The sequence below is a fragment of the Anomaloglossus baeobatrachus genome, chromosome 5 (assembly GCF_048569485.1).
Source record: "Anomaloglossus baeobatrachus isolate aAnoBae1 chromosome 5, aAnoBae1.hap1, whole genome shotgun sequence".
Lineage (NCBI taxonomy): Eukaryota > Metazoa > Chordata > Amphibia > Anura > Aromobatidae > Anomaloglossus > Anomaloglossus baeobatrachus.
Window position 1 is genome coordinate 52,516,309 of NC_134357.1, and position 20,201 is coordinate 52,536,509.

The 20,201-nt window shown below is 45.3% G+C and overlaps 1 protein-coding gene across 1 annotated transcript in view; it reads left to right on the plus strand.

The window, feature by feature from the left end:
* The window catches only part of INPP5A (inositol polyphosphate-5-phosphatase A), a 550,538-nt gene that overhangs the window by 430,641 nt on the left and 99,696 nt on the right, over window positions 1-20,201 (plus strand). The window contains exons 10-11 of the mRNA XM_075351609.1: window positions 3,152-3,247; window positions 7,933-8,007. Of these exons, the coding sequence (XP_075207724.1) occupies window positions 3,152-3,247; window positions 7,933-8,007 (171 nt within the window). The remainder of the gene's footprint in view (window positions 1-3,151; window positions 3,248-7,932; window positions 8,008-20,201) is intronic.

Here is a 20,201-nt window from a genome sequence, read left to right on the forward strand (position 1 = left end):
GGATTGCTTATTTCTTTCAGCCGCTTAACCACAATGATATTCTATCATTTGATAAAACTTCGGATCAGATCCTTTGATAAGGAGGCTCTCCAAAAATGTTCTGCATGGTCGCCCGCGACTGTAGCCGTTCAAAAGAACAATGCCCCGATTGCATATGAAATGAACCTCGGTATAATTGAACGGATTTCACTTCATTTTGCAACTTTTTTGGGGGGTCTGTCTGTCTGGCCAAAGAAAAAGGCCATGTTGTAGAGCTCTCTCTGCTACTTTGGAGAAGATGCAAAGTTTTTAGAGCTTCTTAGAGGAGCGAGAGATAAAGCAGCGGCATGGAAATGCCTTCCGAGGCAAATGCTTTTAAGGGAGAGAAATCATGAATTTCCTGAATCACGGCTGCTCTCCGATGGCTACAATGACTGTGTGACACTGGCAGGATCTGTCCCTTGTGTTTTCAGAGGACTTTTTTTCTTTTTTTGGGACCCTTTCACTCCGCAAAGCTGCTTAAGCGCACTTAAGCGCATTAGCATGTGGATGCTAGGAGAGCATATTGACCCTCATTTGGAAAGTTTAAATGAGTGAAAGATGGAGCGATTTGTTAGGGCTTTACAAACCAGCTTTAGAAAGCGTCCGGTTTGCCCCTCTGGCTTGTCCTAATGCTTGTTCTAATCTTGTGTGCTGGTTAAAGGCGACCAGACTGATTTGTGACACATAAGTCCAAAGGCCTTCTTTTTTTTTTAGGCTTGACCCGATTAGCTAATCTGTGCTTTGAATTTCAATGCCTGGTATCAGAGAAGAACGCTCTTGGGAACCGCTCGCTTGTGAATCCCGGCATTTGAAAGTGCAAGCGGGCACAGATGGTTCAGAAATAAATGGGAATGGCAAAATTTTACATTGATTTTTGCTTTTTTTTTTTTTTTCTTTCTTTAGAAACTTTTATACCACCGGCCAATGCTTTCAGGGCTTTTTTTTTTTTTACCTATTTTCTTTACACTATGTAATCCAGTCAATTGTTGGCAAAGGTAATTAATTCAACAAAACATTTTAATCACGAGTTAATAAAATTCTGTTAATACTACAAGTTAACCGTTTATCTTTGGCGCTGGGCCAGAACACCCAAGTTTCCTATATTTGTATGTCTATATATGTGTGTGCAATACAGAAATCTCCTTGTAATGCATGATGTGCAAAATAAGATACATATTTTTTATGTTTGTGCACTTATTAAAGGAGCAATCCAGCATCCTCAAGTAGCTGCACCCTTAAATTAAAGGGGTTGTCCACTACTAGGACAACCACTTCTGATTCCATATGTTTCCCCCAGGTAAAATAATAAAGCCTTTACTCACCTCCTGTACTGGTGCCGTTCCAGCAGTATCTAGGATTACAGTGCCAGGGCTCACATGAGGTTGGGACGTCACACAAGCCCCCCCACGTCCAACATCCCGTACCGCCACCCTTCCAGTGGTATCCGGGATCACGGTGCCAGGGCTAACATTAGGTTGTGACATCATGCAAGCCCCGCGTCCAACCTCCCGTATCGGCACCCTTCCAGTAGTATCAGGGATTGCAGTGCCAGGGCTCACATGGGGTTATAATGTCACACAAACCCCACGTCCAACATCCCCTACCGCAGCCCTTTCAACGGTATCCAAGATCACGGTGCCAGGACTCACATGGGGTTGTGACGTCACACAAGCCCTGCGTTCAACATCCCCTACCGACGCTCTTCCAGTAGTATCCATGATTGCAGTGCTGGGGCTCACATGGGGTTGGGATGTCATGCAAATCCCACGTCCAAAATCACCACCGAAGCTCTTCCAACGGTATCCAGGATCATAGTGCCAGGGCTCACATGGGATTGTGACATCACGCAAGCCCCGCGTTCAACATCCCCTACCGGCGCCCTTCCAGTAGTATCCATGATTGCGGTGCTGGGGCTCACATGGAGTTGGGATGTCATGCAAACCCCACGTCCAAAATCACCACCGAAGCTCTTCCAACGGTATCCAGGATCACAGTGCCAGGGCTCACATGGGATTGTGACATCACGCAAGCCCCGCGTTCAACATCCCCTACCGGCGCCCTTCCAGTAGTGTCCGGGATCACGATGCCAGGGCTCACATGGGGTTGTGACATCACGCAAGCCACTCGTCCAACTCCCATGCTGGAGCCCTTCCATTAGTATCCAGGATTGTGATGCCGGGCTCACATAGGGTTATGACGTCACGCATGCCCTACGTCCAATATACCCTACCGCAGCCCTTTTAACAGTATCCGGGATCACAGTGCTGTAGCTCACATGAGGTTGTGACGTCTCGCAAACCCGGCGCCATTCTAGCAGTAGCAGGGATTGTGGTGCCGAGGCTCACATGGTGTTGCCCCACCTACAATCAGCGTCTTCTTCCTTCTCCCTGCCTTTAGACCTATCGAGTTAATCAACAGGAAGTGAGCGCTGCGGCTGCTCTCACTTCCTGTTGATTGATTGGTCCGAAAGTGGGGAGAAGGAAGCCAGCACTGATTGGACGCGGGGCTCGCGTGATGTCACAACCCCACGTGGGCCCCGACACCATATTCCTGAATATTGCTGGAAGGGCGCCGGTACAGGAGGTGAGTTTAGTCTTTATTTTACCTGGTGGAAACTTGGAATCCGAAGGCGTTCTTCTAGTAGTGGACAACCTCTTTAATAACTGGCTGAGTACCTGCATCCTGAAATTAGTAACTGGTTTAGTAACGGCACCCAGGCATTACTAGCTGGCTTATCCATTACCGCAGTAATTACATTTTAATTAAAAAAAGAAAAAAAAATTCAATGTAATTTCACATTAGCTATAGGTGAATATTTGAATAGTGTGCACCGCTAATCTCAGTGACTGGCTACGGCAGTGATGCGCACTATTAACGTGACGTCATCATTGTAGCCAAAACATCAAGACCTGAGCAACGGAACTGGCACTGGAACCGGTGAAGATGAGTACCTGCTCTTTGTTATTTTAACCATTTTAAAGCATTTCATGGCCACATTTCCTGAAAGTAGAAAGCCCCTTTAAGCCTAAGATAATATCAGAAATGCTGCTAAAATGTTTTCTGCTTTTTCTTTAGTGTCGTAGTGTCATTGTATCAGATGTAAAACTAACTAAGACTAATTTTGTTTCAGACACTTTGTTCAAAAACTACAATGCAGACTGTCCACGGATCGGACAGCAGCACGGTAGACAAGCTGGTGTTCCGAGAATCGGAGAATGATCGCAAGGTTTGTAGTCCTCTTTATTAAGGTTTTTTGTGTTGTTAAGCTGCATTTATAGTATCATATGTTCAAGTATTTGACAACTCCCATATTCAGGTTAGTTTATCATTTTCTTTATATTTATTAAACCTGGAATCGTACACGGCCACAAAGATGGGGGGAAAATATAAGTTTTTATTAGTCTATTACATAAAATAATTAAATTATGATTTTAAGTAAATTAATATAAATATATTTTAGTAATATCTTTGTGGTAAAATATATAATTCCAGATTTTGGGTAAATTCTATAAAATTGAGGTTTGCTATCACTAACGATTTGGGGTGATTAGTGACGACAAATAGAATAGTGAGGATCCTTGCCCAAATGTGTAGCTCATACTTTACGGATACAGTGGTAATCACAAGGTCCATGCAAAGCAATGAGTTCACAGTACAAGTTGCATGTTGCGCTGTCATGTGTGTGGTTTTATCTGCTACAAAAATCCCAATCACATCATGAAGCATTTCTCTCTCTAAAGGCCCCGTTACACGCAACGACGTATCTAACGATATATCGCCGGGGTCACGGATTCCGTGACGCATATCCGGGATCGTTAGCGACGTCGTTGTGTGCGACACCAATGAGCGACTGTTAACGATGGAAAATACTCACCAAATCGTTCATCGTTGACACGTCGTTCATTTTCAAAAAAATCGTTGATTGTTGAGGACGCAGGTTGTTCGTCGTTCCCGTGACAGCACACATCGCTACGTGTGACGCCCCGGGAGCGACGAACTACAGCTTACCTTGCGGCCACCAGCAATGAGGAAGGAAGGAGGTGGGCGAGATGTTATGGACGCTCATCTCCGCCCCTCCGCTTCTATTGGGCGGCCACTTAGTGACGCCGCACGAACCACCCCCTTAGAAAGGAAGCGGTTCGCCTGCCACAGCGACGCCATTAGGCAGGTAAGTATGTGTGACGGCTCCTAACGATATTGTGCGCCACGGGCAGCGATTTGCCCGTGACGCTCAAACGACGGGGGCGGGTGCGCTCACTGGCGATATCGCTGCGTGTGACAGGGCCTTTAGGCTACGTTCACACTGGTTTTCCTGTCGTCAAAATCCCCAGTTTTTCAAGCAGATGTCAGGAATCTCTCCTTTTCTCAGGAGTTTTTGTAAACCTCAAGCTTCTTTAAGTGCTTTTTTTTGTTGTTTTCTGAACACTTTTGCAACTTTTTTTTTTTTTTCCTAAGAGTCTGTTCAGTGGCTTTTGGCTGCTTTTTTAATTGGATTTTCTGGAAAAAAATATATGTTCTTTAACAACAATGAAATACTACCATTTCTTTAAGCAAAAACGCTGATAAAACACTTAAAAAATGCTTACAAGATGCTTTTTTTTTAGTCTTTTGATTGACTTTTTTTTTTTTTTTCACTGTAAAGTTTTGAGTGATCCTAGTGGAAAACACCAGAAGAATGGGTGACTTTCTTCTTTTAAACATTTCTCATCTTTACAAATTTGAAGCATTCCAAACCCCTGAACATATGAACACAAGTCGTTTTCACATACAAATTTATGGGACTATTCTTTGGATTGTTACTTTAGTGCTTTTTACTCCATTGTTTTGAGCTGATCATAAAAAAAAAAACTATGGAAAGATACGCAGTGTGAACAGTCTCTTATCTGCATGTAATTATGTGGTGTTTATTTTTTTCATAGCTAGATCAAATAACAAGTATAGTCTATGGAGCTGTTCTTACTCTTGTTTTTTTCAGTTCAGTTTTCTTATTTGGAGGGGGGGGTGTTAACCCGATTTGTAGATCAATATCACCCCCCTGAAATGATTGGGTCAGTCAAAAAGGATAAATCTCTAGAGCCATTCATGGGTCACACAAGTGGTGTTTAGTTATTTACTATGTAATGATTAGGAGAAGCTTGGAATCATGTTTTTTTTAAGTGTGAGATAACTGTATTATGGCTAAAATGGAAAATGTACCAAAAATGGCTGAAAATTAGATCCAGCAGGCTGGTGAAAAATGTTTTTTTGTTTTTTCTTCCACATACAAAACATCCCTCATGTCTGAATGAGGCTTAAAGGGGCATTCACATCTCCAAGATCCTATCCCAATATGTAGTTGGTGTCAGTGGTGTAACTAGAGTTTGATGGGCCCTGGTGCAAAATTTGGACCGGGGCCCCCCCTCCACGTACACCGCCACTTAGGGTACGGGATAATGACACTGACACTCAGGGTACAAGATAATGATGCTGACACTTGGCTCTTAACCTCAGCATACAGCTTTCCGATGTTCTGATATCCATCTTGCACTTGGCACCCAGCTTTCCCATGCTCTGCTATACATCATTCCCTCAGCACCCAGCTTTCCCATATCAGAGCATGGGAAAGCTGGGTGCTGAGGGAAAGAGCCTTTTCCCCTCAGTACAAAACATTCCCATCCCATGCTTCTATCGTAGTCCCCTATCGTATAGAGTTCTACAAATACTATAATGGCCCCCACATAGCCTTCCACATAGTACAAAGGGTCCCACATATCCCTTCATATATTAGAATGCACCTCCATAGTCCTCCATGTATTATAATGCTTTTCCCATAGTCCTCCATGTATTATAATTCACCCCATAGTTCTCCATATAATATACTGCACCACAGTCCTCCATATTTTATAACGCACCCCCATAGTCCTCCATGTATAAAGTAGCCTCCATAGTCCTCCATATATTATAATGTAGCCCCCATAGTCCTATATGTATTACAATGCAGCCCCATAAACCTTCATATTGTATTATGCAGCCCCATACACCTCCATGTATAATGCACCCATATAGTTCATGTATAAGGAGGCCTTCATGTTTATTATGCAGCCCCATAGACCTCCATGTATCATGCAGCCCCCCCCCCCCAGGGCCTCCATGTGTCATGCAGCAAGCCCCCCAGGGCCTCCATGTGTCATGCAGCCAGGCACCCCCCAAGGACTCCATATGTCATGCAGCAAGACCCCCAGGGCATCCATGTGTCATGAAGCCAGCCTCACCCATCCCCCCCCGGGCCTCCATGTGTCATGCAGCCAGGTCCCCCCCCCGGGCCTCCATGTGTCATACAGCCAGCTCCCCCCCCCCCCCCGGGCCTCCATGTGTCATGCAGCCAGCTTCCCCCCCAGGGCCTCCATGTGTCATGAAGCCAGCCTCCCCCCCCGCCCCCCCAGGGCCTCCATGTGTCATGCAGCCAGCTTTCTCCCCCCTGGGCCTCCATGTGTCATGCAGCCAACTTCCCCCCCAGGGCCTCCATGTGTCATGCAGCCAGCTTCCCCCCCAGGGCCTCCATGTGTCATGCAGCCAGCTTCCCCCCCCAGGGCCTCCATGTGTCATGCAGCCAGCTTCCCCCCCCAGGGCCTCCATGTGTCATGCAGCCAGCTTCCCCCCCAGGGCCTCCATGTGTCATGCAGCCAGCTTCCCCCCCAGGGCCTCCATGTGTCATGCAGCCAGCTTCTCCCCCCAGGGCCTCCATGTGTCATGCAGCCAGCTTCCCCCCCAGGGCCTCCATGTGTCATGCAGCCAGCTTCCCCCCCAGGGCCTCCATGTGTCATGCAGTCAGCCCCCCCCCCCCCAGGGCCTCCATGTGTCATGCAGTCAGCCCCCCCCAGGGCCTCCATGTGTCCTGCAGCCAGCCTCCCCGTGCACTCACTGATTTTATTAAAAAAAAAAAAAAAAAAAAAGTACTCGCATATCTTCTCCTTCCACCTCACCTCTGTCCTCTACTTGTTTCATTGCTGCTCGTCGTCACTTCTGTCCTTGTTCCCCCGTGGCTCCGGTCGGCGTCTTCCTGTGCTCTGTGCTCTCACCACACACAGCAGTCGCACAGGAGTGATTTCACCACGCAGGCTTGGGGGAAGACTGATGTGCATAGAGCGACGCCGGCGTCGCTCTATGCAATATCAAAGCAGCATGCAGTGACGGGAGCGCGGTGATGCCACCGCTGACACCAGGCAGGGAGGCACGGTTTCAGCGCCGGTGACCGGGTCATATAGCGGGCCCCGCGCCGTGTGGTATACGGCAGAACAGCGCAGCTCCTCTCTCACAGAAAGGAGCTGACTGCTGATTTGCCGGGCGGCCGCAGGCCCCAAACTGACCGCGGTAGTTACGCTCCTGGTTGGTGTAATAATAAGAATATTAGCAAATACTTCCAATTAGAGATGTAGCATAGTTCTCCTGATTAGCGATTTGTTACCTCATGTGCAGGGCATTGCAGGACCTTAAGTATCCATAATTACGACCGCGAATATAGTCAGTTTTTCATGGTCATAACCATGGATACCTAAGGTCCTGCAATGCCCTGCACATCAGGTAAGCAACATGGTGAATCAGGAGAACTATACTACATTTCCAATTGGAGGTATTTGCTAATATTATTATTATACCTATTACATATTGGGATAGGATCTGGAGATGGGAATACCCCTTTAAGGCAGTTTGTGTTCATTTTTTTTGATGTTTTTTTAAGAGGAAAAATATCTAGTGCTTCATACATGTTTTTGAAAACCACTGGAGTTTATTTTGCATCTTTTACGCCTTAAGCCATGTGTTGTGGGGTCTTCTAGATCCTCCATGTGATATGTAGCCTATCTTTCAGGTATGGTCTGATGTTGACCGTGCTCGCTAACAATATCCTCCATTTTTTTTCCCTGTTTCTTCCAGGTCGTGCTACAAATAGAAAAGAAATTATTTGATTATTTTAATCAAGAAGTTTTTAGAGATAACAATGGCACTGCGGTGAGTGGGGGTTCTTTTTGCACGGCTTCAGTTTTGCCTAAATAAAGCTTATTCACTGTGTAATGAAAACTTTCTAATACCCTTTTGAAATCTATTTGCTGTAAATTGGCTGACAATATTATTGTGTACATATTGAGGCTGAAAACCTGTCCGGATTGTGGGCAATTTCACATTTTACAGTGAATTTTCAGTAAAACCCATTCTCTAAATGCTACATTAATGCCACCAAGATTTCTTTTGTTAGAAATGTCTGCTATTATCTACATTATATTTAATAGGGAAAACCCATAGTATCAATCTGTACATATAATCCATTATTACAATTTGAATATGTGGTACAGTGATTGTATTCTGTTAAACCACAAAGTGTGAACATAACCTGATGAAGGAAGGTGTGTCGGACGCCAGGCTGTGAGGGCTCCGCACTTCGCCAGAGAGAATCAATGTTTGTAAACTGCTTCAGGCGGCGTATGCAACACTTAGGACGGGGCCACATGGGGACTAATGCCATCCTCGCATGACACTCAACTCACGCTGGCAGTACAGCGGCAGCCGACTGTCATGCGAGTGTCATTGCGACTGTGGTCCGGTCGTGCAATTGGATCACAGCTGCGGGGAGCTGGCACTGAGGAGGGGCGGGGCAGCGTTGAAGAGGGGAGGGCCAGTGCTGCAGAGGAGAGGGAGGAATTTCTCTCCCTCTCTCCTCCGTAGCCGGCTATTGCCATTCTTGCCCTGCACTCTCGGGACACCGGTGTACTGCGAGTGCATTGCGATGTTTCTCTCGCCCCATAAACTTGAATGGGTGCGAGAGAAACAATGATCGCATTGCACCCGCAGCATGCTGCGACTATTTTCTCGGTCTGATTAGGGCTGAGAAAATAATCGCTCATGGGTGCCGGCACATAGGGTAATATTGGTCCGAGTGGAACCACTCGTTCCGATTTTCATGCCGTGTGTCTTAGGCTTTACTGTTCTCTTCAGGGCAGCGTCCATCACCCTGCAGTCGGTCGCCATCGTTGACACAACAAACGAACACAAGACACTGGGGTTCTCTTGGCAAAACAACATTGAACTATTTTTTTTATCTTCCACCATCGTTATATAGCTGAGGACCGAGAGTGCAAATAGGCTCTTATCAGGTACTAAAGTGCAGTGTGGACGAGATAACACTCACCTATTGGGGTAGTGAGAATCACAACCCCTATGAAGGCTTGAGATAATGGTGGCTGCCGCAGCCCCACGTGGGTTGAACTTCAGTGCTGGAGAGGAAGAACGGGGTTAATGCCACGCTGCTGCCGAATGAATAAACTCTTGATTATTAAAATATTCTTCTTTTATTTCATAGGTCTACGCGTTTCAGGGATCAAGTCACCTTCAGGACAAAGGAAGAAAATCAACAATAACAATAATGTTGATTTTCTTCCTTTGTCCTGAAGGGGGACTTGATCCCTGAAATGCGTAGACCTATAAAAATAAAAGAAGAATATTTTAATAATCAAGAGTTCATTTGGCAGCAGCGTTGCATTAACCCAGTTATTCCTCTCCAGCACTGAAATCTTCCACCATCATGACAGACAATGCCACAATTCTACAGTTCAGCTGCCGCTTTCTCCTGGCCAACTCCATCCCTTCCTATCCCGCTAACTCGTCCACCAGCTGTCGGTTCTATGCCTCATCTTTCTTCTTTACTCTTCGGCTAGCCGTGGTCATCTCCTCTGCCCCTGACGGCTTGTGGTCACTTGACTTCCTTTGGCCTGTTTGAGGTTCTCTGCCCCGATGGATGTCTAGTGCCTGAACTGTTGTAAGTCTGTCCCAAGGTGGGTTACTATTAAAAGATCAGGAAGATTCAATGCTTGATTGCAGAAAAATCCTTTATCAAAGCTTCAGAAATGGTGTCATTGGTTCAGTGACTTGAGCACCGGGGTGGCACTTTGTGGGTCGGGTGCTCTGGAATTATTCCTCCTCCTGCCTTGCCTCCTTTTTCTGTATTTAAATTTTGCACTGCCATTGTTCATGTTGGTAGTTGCTAGTGTGATGTTGTCTTCAATAAAAAGACATTGGAATTGGCGGGTACTGCGATCTCCAGCGCCATTTTATTGAAGACACTGTGGAAACTAATATGACCGGCGGTGGCGCATGCGCAGATTTATTTATTTATTTATTTTTCCATCAGCGCATGCGCCACCGCCACTTGGTCATCACCACAGTGTCTTCTGTACGTGCATGCACCATTTTATTGAAGACAACATCACACTAGCAATGCTCATACACCGCCAACATCGGCAGTGCAGCGCAAAATGTAAATACAGGAAGGAGGCAAGGCAAAATGAGTAATAATTCCTGAGGACCCGACCCAATGGTCAAACCACTGCACCAATGTCGTCATTTCTGAAGCTTTGATAAAGGATTTTTCTAAAATCAAACAATTAGAATCATTAAACTGAAGGTATGAATTGAATCAGCATCCTAGCGCCAGTTTGGCACTGCCTGTACTTTATATGTGAAAAACCTTCCTGTTGGTTCTCTTTAAAAATCTGTGATGGTTGGGAGCCCTGTTTATACATATTGCATTGTGACCTGCAAGCTTCAGGTTATGCCACCGGGGACTGTACCGGAGGAGGCTCTAGGCTCTGTTCTAGTGATCACTGCAAGTCCAAGCAGCTTCGGAGATTTAACACTTGGCCTGTGAAGAAGTCCTAAATCTCCATCTTGGGAAAACCCATTTATTATTGTAAATACTTTTTTTTCACTTCACTGTCACATTGTATTCATTATAGTTACCGGTATGTCATACATTTTATTCCTAATTGAAAATAAATTGTGTATAAGATTAGAAAACTGGGTCTCCTACTTCCCTGCCCCCAAAGCAGCGCCACTCATGTCCACATTGGTGGTTAGATTCAAGTTGACAGGGCTGAGCTGCAGAACCAGAGAAGTCCGTAGACAAGAGTGGCACCGATTCTGGATCGTGTACCCATCCTCCTTTACGATTTATTGCTCTGTTTTCCCAGTAGGGTACAGCTTTAAGGCCTCCATGAAAATTGGATAACTGTCAGCCAAACGATCATTCGGTCAACAGTTACTCCCCCACCCTTGCCTGGTACATAAGAAAGCTCAGTTCGGCAAAGTATCCCTGTGCAGTCCGAGATATCTGCTCTCTTTCTCCTTTGGGGTTGGCTTATATCAGGGCAGAACAAAAGGATTGGCTTCTCAAATTCAGCAGGCCATATCCTGAGAGTTGGGAAGCTCCCATTCATACCAGATGGGTTAGCCAAAATCTTCTAGTTTGGCCGACTGTAAGGGGGGCCTTAAGGACCATGCCAGCTTTACCTACTAGATGCATAGCATATAGCCTCAAGGAAAAGCCAGTACCTCTTTTCTATACTTGCAGACAATCTCAACAGGCCATATCCTGAGAGTTGGGAGGCCCTCATTCATACCAAATGAGTTGGCCTAAATCTTCTAGTTTGGCCAACTGTAAAGGGGGTCTTAAGGACCATGCCGGGTTTACCTGCTAGGTGCAGTACCAGAGAAGTCCATAGACAAGAGTAGAACCAATTCTGGATCATGTACCACCCTTTCACTATTTATGGTTCTGTTTTCCCAGAAGGGTACAGCTTTAAAGCCTCCATGCAGATTTGATAACTGTCAGACCAACTATCATTCAGACAACAGCCATTTCCCCCCCACCCCTTGTACATCAGAATACTCGGATAAGGAAAGTATTCCTGTGTTGTCTGAAATATCCGCTGTCTGTCTCCTCTGGGGGCAGCTTATCTCAGGGCAGAACAAAAGGATCGGCTTCAGAGATTCCGGAAACCATATCCTGAGAGTTGGGAGGCTCCAATTCATACCATGGGTTAGCCAAAGTCTTCTAGTTTGACATCTAGTTTGGCCAACTGTAAGGGGGCCTTAAGGACTGTGACTGCTTTACCTACTAGGTGCATAGCAGATAGCCTCAAGGAAAAGCCAGTAACTCTTTTCTGTACTTGCAGACAATTTCAGCAGGCCATATCCTGAGAGTTGGGAGGCCCTCATTCATACCAGATGGGTTGGCCAAAATCTTCTAGTTTGGCCGACTGTAAAGCCCCCGTCACATTTAGCGACTTACCAGCGATCCCGAAAACGAAGCAACCTGATAAGGATCGCTGGTAAGTCGCTGGGAGGTCGCTGTTGAGATGTCACACAGTCAGACCTTACCAATGACTCAGTAACAATACAGGTCGCAGTAGCGACCTGTATAACGATCTCTGCTGTCATTGGGACCCCGTCACACAGTGTCAAACATAGCGATGCGTCCTGCCCAGCAGGACATCGCCTTTGAAGAAAATGGTCCAGGACATTCAGCAACGACCGGCGACCTCACAGCAGGGGCCAGGTCGTTGCTGGATGTCACACACAGCGACATCGCTAGCAAGATCGCTGTTGCGTCACGAAAACCATGACTCAACAGCGATGTCGCTAGCGATGTCGCTTAGTGAGACGTGGCCTTATGGGGGGCCTTAAGGATTGTTCCGGCATTTTCCTACTAGGTGCATAGCATATAGCCTCAAGGAAAAGCCTGTACTTTTTTTCTGTGCTTGCAGACAATCTTTATATCCAGCCACAGAGGCAAGAAAAAGATAAATGATATAATGAGTCAGAGGAGATAATCTAATCTTCATGGTCTAGTTAAATACGCAGCACCATGATCGCTAAAAAACAAACTACCTATCTTAAAGGATGAATGTTCCTGGGCCGAATTCAACCCAAAAAAAAATCCATTGCATCCTTCATCAAGCACTGGTCTTGTACCGGGCTGACAGAAATTTAATTCGAGCTGGCTCCTGAAAATAATTATTGTATTTTAAGAGTAGTAATCATTGGCTGGGACATGATTGAATGTGTCCATGGCTATTGACTTTTGCTATGATATATGGCTCGGTTTAGTCGATATTCCCATCGAAATTGTATAATTAATTATAAGTGGGGCTGTCAGGTCTGCAGGATGGAGTGCCCTGATGAGTATTTGGGAAGATTAAATTTTCCTTCGCCGCAGCGAGGCAAGACTTGGGAATTTTCTCCGCGCACCGCTTGTTGGATAAAGATGTTTTTCTGTGTGTTTAGCAACTGCTTGAGCTCAAGATGCATTGATTTTCTAGCCTCTATTTATTTCTATCTGTGCAGCGTCTCTTCACTAATAGCGGAATTTGTGCAGATGTGACAAGACCTGACAAATATTTATTATCCACTAACTACTTTATCATTGTCCGTGGAGAGGGTTTTTTTTTTTTTATTTTATTTATATATTTATTTCGCTTCTCTTCTCTTTTCCCAGTGTAATTTAGGAGATAGATGTCCCTGATACATAAAATAGTTATCATACTTATAAAAAATCTGTAATAGATCACTTTTTTTTTTCTTTCCCTCTAAGCAGCAGAAATGAAATTTCAGCCTTGTAGTTTTTTATCTCTGCGGCCGTACCCAGCGGACGCGGCTGTGGGATAAGGGGTGATCAGCACTTTTCTTTATTTTTGCCCGAAGACCTGAGGGTAAATATTATACCCCAACACTATCATTAATTGATATAATAGTTTAGTACTCTGATCTCTCAAATGAGCTCTGAGTGTCTTTGCGGCTTTTATATCCTAGTTTAATAACCTGGCAAACGAAAAAAGGGTCATAGTGCACAAAGTAATTGGGGGTAGGTTCATAAAGGTATAACAACTTTTTTTTTTTTTTTTCTTTTACTCACTGAAAAATCTATCTTGCATGCAGATATTTAAAGGGAACTTGTAACCAGATTTTGGCGTTCTAAAAAAAAAACTAGCACCTTAAGCAGCACCTGTACTGCATTCTACAAAGGTGCATCTTGTGCCTTGACTTCCCCCTACTGATCCCACAAATACCTTTATAATATCTCCCATATCTTTTATATCTTTCATATCCCATATCTCTATGTAAATTTGTTGGTCCGGTCCGATAGGCATCCTCTTTCGCGGTTTCTGTCCCTCCTTTCGGTGCCGATCTCTGGCGCCATCCATGTAACCAGGCAAAATCTCTTGCCTGCACAGAGAAATTGCCGGCTCGCGCAGGGGCACTTCGCTTTTGCGCGCAGAGCCGAAAACATAAGTGCACCTGCAGGAGACGGCAATGTCTCAAGATTTTGCCCGGCTACATGAATGATGCAGATGACGTCATCCACATTGCCAGGTAAAATCTCACACCAGCGCAGAGAACTGACCGATTACGGTTAACGCAGGTGCACTTATGTTTTTGGCTCTGCCTGCCATAAGGCAGAGTGAAGTGCGCCTACGCAAGCCGGGAATGTCTCTGCTCAGGTGTGATATTTTCCCCAGCTACATGGATAGAGCCAGAGGTGTCATCCACATCAATCATCAAAGGAGGCCGAGATCAGCGCCGAAAGGAGGGACAACAGCCACAAAATAAAACACTCACAGGACCAGACTGATAAATCTACATACATGACAGGAGATTTTGCAAAGGTATTTTTGGGGTCTGCAGGGGAAGTCAGGCCACATGATGCACCTTTATAGAACGCAGCACAGGCGCTGCTTAAGGTGCTAGTCTTGTTTTAGAAAGCCAAACTCTGGTGACAGATTCCCTTTTAAGGTTGGTTTTTGAATGGCGAATGCTTAAATGGTATATTCAGGTCATTTAAATCAATGGCGTACCATTGACTATTAATCTTAGATATTTGGGGGTCCAACTCTCGAGACAGTCCTATTAATTTGAGTAAGATTGAGTAAGAACTTATCACACGTCAGTATTGAGTCGGTATTTTGCATCAGTGTTTGTATGCCAAAACCAGAAGTGCAACTTAAGGGGTATTCCCATCCCCACGATCCTATCCCAATATATAGCAGGTATAAGAATAATAATAATAGCTAATACCTCCAATTAGAAATGTAGAATATGAGGGTCTGCTGATAAGTTTTTGTCTTTGCCCATAAAGAAACGAGATAGGATGATGAAACTTTACATTAATTCCACATACTCTCCACTGATGACAACACACTTCTTACATCGATATTCCAAGTTCTGTAAGCCTAGCAAAAAGCATTTCATTTGTGCCTCAAACCAGGCATCCGTAGCAGCCATGGCATCAGAAATGGTGTGAAATTTGGTACCTTCAGGTGTTTCTTCACGTTTGTAAACAGATGATAGTCGAAGGGAGCTTGATCTGGTGAATAAGGTGGGTGGTCAACCAGCTGGAAGCCCAGCTCTGCCAGTTTTCCCGTGGTCGCTTGTGCAGTGTGAGCGGAGGCGTTGTCTTGCAGGAACAAGATTCCTTTGGACAGCTTGCCGCACCTTTTAGCCTTCAGAGCTGCCTTCAATTGGTCCAAAAGATCAATGTAATACTTTGTATTGATGGTGGAACCCTTTTGAAGGTAGTCCACTAGCTGCACTCCCTCCTTATCCCAGAACACAGACACCATCACATATTAGTGGCTGATTTTTGCACCCTTAACTTATTGGGATGAGGAGAACCATTGTGCCTCCACTCTTTTGACTGCTACTTGTTTTCAGGGTTATACAAATAAATCCAGGTCTCATCCATAGTGACCAGTCGATCCAGGAAGTTCTTATCAGTCCGGAAATGCTGACAAATGGACCAGGAAATTTTCTCTCGCATGCTTCTCTGATCTGTTGTCAAACATTTGGGGACCCACTTTGCAGATCGCTTCCTCATGTCCAAATGTTCATGGATAATGACACAAACACGTTCACGAGAAAGCCCCATGACGTCTGCTATTGATTTAGCTGAAATTCGTGGATTCTCCAGTATGAGGTTGTGCACAGCATCAACGATCTACAGAACAACCACCACTCTCGGTCGTCCAGGACGTTCCTCATCATTGATGCTGAAGTGGCCTGGTTTAAATTTGGCAGCCTAGTTCTTAACTGTGGAATATGAAGGGCATTGATCTCCCAATGTCTGCGACATATCACCATGAATATCCTTCATAGACTTTCCTTGCAGAAACAAGAATTGTATCACTCCTCTGCTCTCAGTTGCTGTGAATATCGTATTAGACTCCGCCATTTTGTTTTCCCGCTTGCGTAGAACAGTGTTGCCATAAGCAACAATCACAAAATTGTGAAAACATATATTAGACATATAAGGCTTTCATGTGATGTAACATTCGTTACCATAGAAACAAAAAATATCAGAAAGACTTATCAGCAGCCCCTCGTATGTGGTCATAACCACACTCGGTAAGAGACATAGTGAAACACGAGAACTATACTACATTTCTAATTGGAGATATGTGCTATTATTATTATTATTATTATTATTATTATTATTATTATTATTATTATTATTATTATTATACCTACCAAATGTTAGGATACTATCTTGGATATGGGAATACCCCTTAAAATAAAAACTATAATTGAAAGATTGACACCTGTTCTGTGTTTTGGAGACACTTCTGGTTTTGGCAGCCAAGTACTGATGTGTGAATAAAGACTTAGGGGGGCTTTACACGTTGCGACATTGCTACCGATATATCGTCGGGGTCACATCGTTAGTGACGCACATCTGGCGCCGGTAGCGACATCGCAACGTGTAAATCCTAAGTGCGACGATGAACGAGCACAGAAACGTAAAAAATCCGCTGATCTGTGTAACGTCGTTCATTTCCATAATGTCACTACATCAGGAGATACGATGTTGTTTGTCGTTCCTGCGGCACCACAGATCGCTGTGTGTGAAGCCGCAGAAACGACAAACATTTCCTTACCTGCCTCCATCAGCAATGCGGAAGGAAGGAGGTGGGCGGGATGTTACGTCCTGCTCATGTCCGCCCCTCCGCTTCTATTGGACGGCCGCTTAATGAAGTCGCGGTGACGTCGCTGTGACACCGCACCCACTCCCCCTTGAAGGAGGGATTGTTCGGCGGTCACAGCGACGTCACCGACCAGGTATGTGCGTGTGACGCTACGGCAGCAATCACAAGATATCGCATGTGCGACGGAGGCGGGTGCTATCGCGCTGGACATCGCTAGCAAATGCTAGCGATGTCGCAACATGTAAAGTACCCCTAAGGCCCTGTGCGCACTGGAAAATGGAATTTTCTTAAGAAAATTCCGCAGGGTCTGAAAGATTACCGCACCCGCGGTTAAAAACCACGGCAAACCGCACCCTAAAACTGCATGCGGTTTGCCGCAGTATTGTTCGCGGTATTGCCGCGGTTTTGCCACGTGCGGGTTGGTACATTTGCTTTAATGCATTCCATGCAATAAAGCACATTGAAAAAAAAAAAAAGGTAATTTCCTTCTGAGATAGAGAGTAGATAGATAAATAGACAGAGGAATAGATAGACAGAAGGATGGATAGATAGAGTCCTTGTGAGCACACGCTCCATTTCTCCCGAGCGGTAATGTAGGTTCACATTACCGGCCGTGGGAAATGCCCTGTGGTTACCTCTGCAGGCTCATTGCGAGGCTGCATTCAGCCTGTGTCTGTGTCACTCGCTTCTGGATGCAAGCAGCGCAAGACGTGGATTACGCCGGACCTGTGCGTTTCGGGGGGGTTAATAAACGGGTTAAAGAGGAGGCTTTGTTTTATTTAAAATAAAGGATTTTTCGGTGTGTGTGTTTTTTCACTTTATTACGGGTTGATCATGTCAGCTGTCTCATAGACGCTGCCATGATCAAGCCTGGAGTTAATGGCGGCGAACCGCTGCCATTAACTCATTATTACCTGTATAGCCACCACATCACGGCATCTGGAAGAGCCGGGGACACTCCGGGACTGTCGCATAATGCATGCGACAGTCCCGGGGCAGCTGCAGCTGATATTCTCGGCTGCAGGAGGAGGGGGGACATTAACCCTGCCCCCTGCCCTCCCCAGCCTGAGAATACCGGGCCGCCGCTGTGTGCTTACCTCGGCTGGAAGGTAAAAATACGGCGGAGACCACGTGTTTTTTTTTTCTATATTTCTGTTTGATATTTATGTGTAGTCTATATGTCTGTGTGTGAGTGATGTGTGTGTGTTCTATGTCTGTGTCTGTGTTGTGTGTGTCTGCTCCGCTTCCTCTTCCTGTAATGACATCACTTCCCTGTGGGATTTCACGATAACATTGCAGTCAATGGAGTGAAATCCCGCAGCGACGTGCGGAAAAGAAGTGACATGCAATTGTTTTTGCTGCGGGAATCCCGCAGCAAAACATGCAGCTGTCAAATTCCGCATAGTGCGCACAGCATTTTTTTTCCCATAGGTTTTGCTGGTGAATCACTGCAGAGATGTTATGCACATAACATGCAGGAAATCCGTGGGAAAAACCGGCAAGTGCGCACAGGGCCTAAGACTGAGGTGCTTTTAGTTGTAGTACCCAGCAGGGCCATGTCTGCAAAACAACCAAGCGACCGTGTCCTTCATCTTCCCCATCAATATTTTATCCAGAGATGAATCCTCGATTGTAAGGAACTGGATAGCCTCTCTTAATATTTTCTCAGTTCGCTAAAAGGTAAGCAAAACTCTGAACCGTCTTGTTGGTGCATTGCCTGGAGCTCAAGTTGTTCAGTTTGGAATTTGGGGTATTTCCCCCCCCAAAAATAAAAAATAAAAATCTTACGCTTTTGTTTCTAGAAAATGGTTAGTGAAAACTTATGTGGATGCCCATAACTTGCCTAGGTTTAAAGCATGATCATAGTTTTCACTTTTTTTTAATTTTTTTTATTAGTAGTAGTATGTGAAAATGAAATATTTTATCAGAAAAAATGTGATCTTTCTCCTTCTGGGTTGGTCATAAATCCAAATTTTCAGTTCTTCAGTAATAGAGAATTTCATATGACTAAAATAGGAAATGGCAGTTAGTGAATATAAAGTTCTATGGAGAACTTGCAGCAGGATGTCTTCTAGATCCTTCCTTCTCCTGCATAGACTTTTAAAAGCACCAACTGCCATCTCCTATCTCACTTAACGTGAAATAAGTCCAGGAGGAGAAAGAAGCAGATTTCTCTCAAGATAGATGAGTTTCTTATTTTCTTGTGTACTATTGATTAATAAAATCAACATTAAAATCACGGTTACTCTTATAACTCAGCACCTAATAGTGTGTTGGAGCTTCGTTTAAAGTCTTTGCCCTTGGACTCTAATATGACCTCATTTGATATAGATAAACAGTATATATAGATGTAGTTTGAACATGTGTGTTTTTATGTGTATGTACGCATGTGTATGTATGTGTGTGTGTGTGCCTGTATGTGCGTGTGTATATATATATATATATATATATATATATATATATATATATATATATATATATATATATATATATATATACTAGAAGGTGGCCCGATTCTACACATCGGGTATTCTAGAATTGACGTATTGTGTAGTTCATGTATGATTTTTGTTATAGATATATATATATAGATGTTGTTGTGTGTAGTTACCAAGTGTTTGTGTAGGGCGCTGTACATGTTCTGGGTGTTGTCTGGGTGTGGCGGGGGGTGAGAGCGGTGTTGTTTGTGTGTTGCGTTGTTTGTGGAGCGCTGTGTCTGTAGCGTTGTGTGTGTGTGTTGCGCGGTTTGTGTGTGTGTGGTGTGTTTTGGGGGGAGGTATGTTTTGTGCAATGTGTGTGTTGTGCGGTATGTGCGTATATTTGTGTGTGCAGCGTTGTCTGTGTGTGGGTGTCTGTGTAGGGCAGTTGTTTGTGGTTCCCAGTGTGTGTGTGTGTGGTGTGTTGTGCAGTGTGTGTGTTGGGGGGAGGTGTGCACTCCCCATCGTGCTCCATCCCCTATGCTGCGCACCCCCCATCGTGCTACATCTCCCATCCTGCGCACTCCCAAACGTGCTCCATCCGCCATGCTGCGCACTCCCAAACGTGCTCCATCCGCCATGCTGCGCACTCCCAAACGTGCTCCATCCGCCATGCTGCGCACTCCCCATCGTGCTCCATCCCCCATGCTGCGCATTCCCAAACGTGCTCCATCTCCCATGCTGCGCACTCCCAACCGTGCTCCATCCGCCATACTCCGCACTCCCCATCGTGCTCCATCCCCCATGCAGCGCACTCCCCATCGTGCTCTATCCCCTATGCTGCGCACCCCCATCGTGCTCCATCTCCCATGCTGCGCACTCCCAAATGTGCTCCATCCGCCATGCTGCGCACTCCCAAACGTGGTCCATCCGCCATGCTGCGCACTCCAAAATGTGCTCCATCCGCCATACTCCGCAC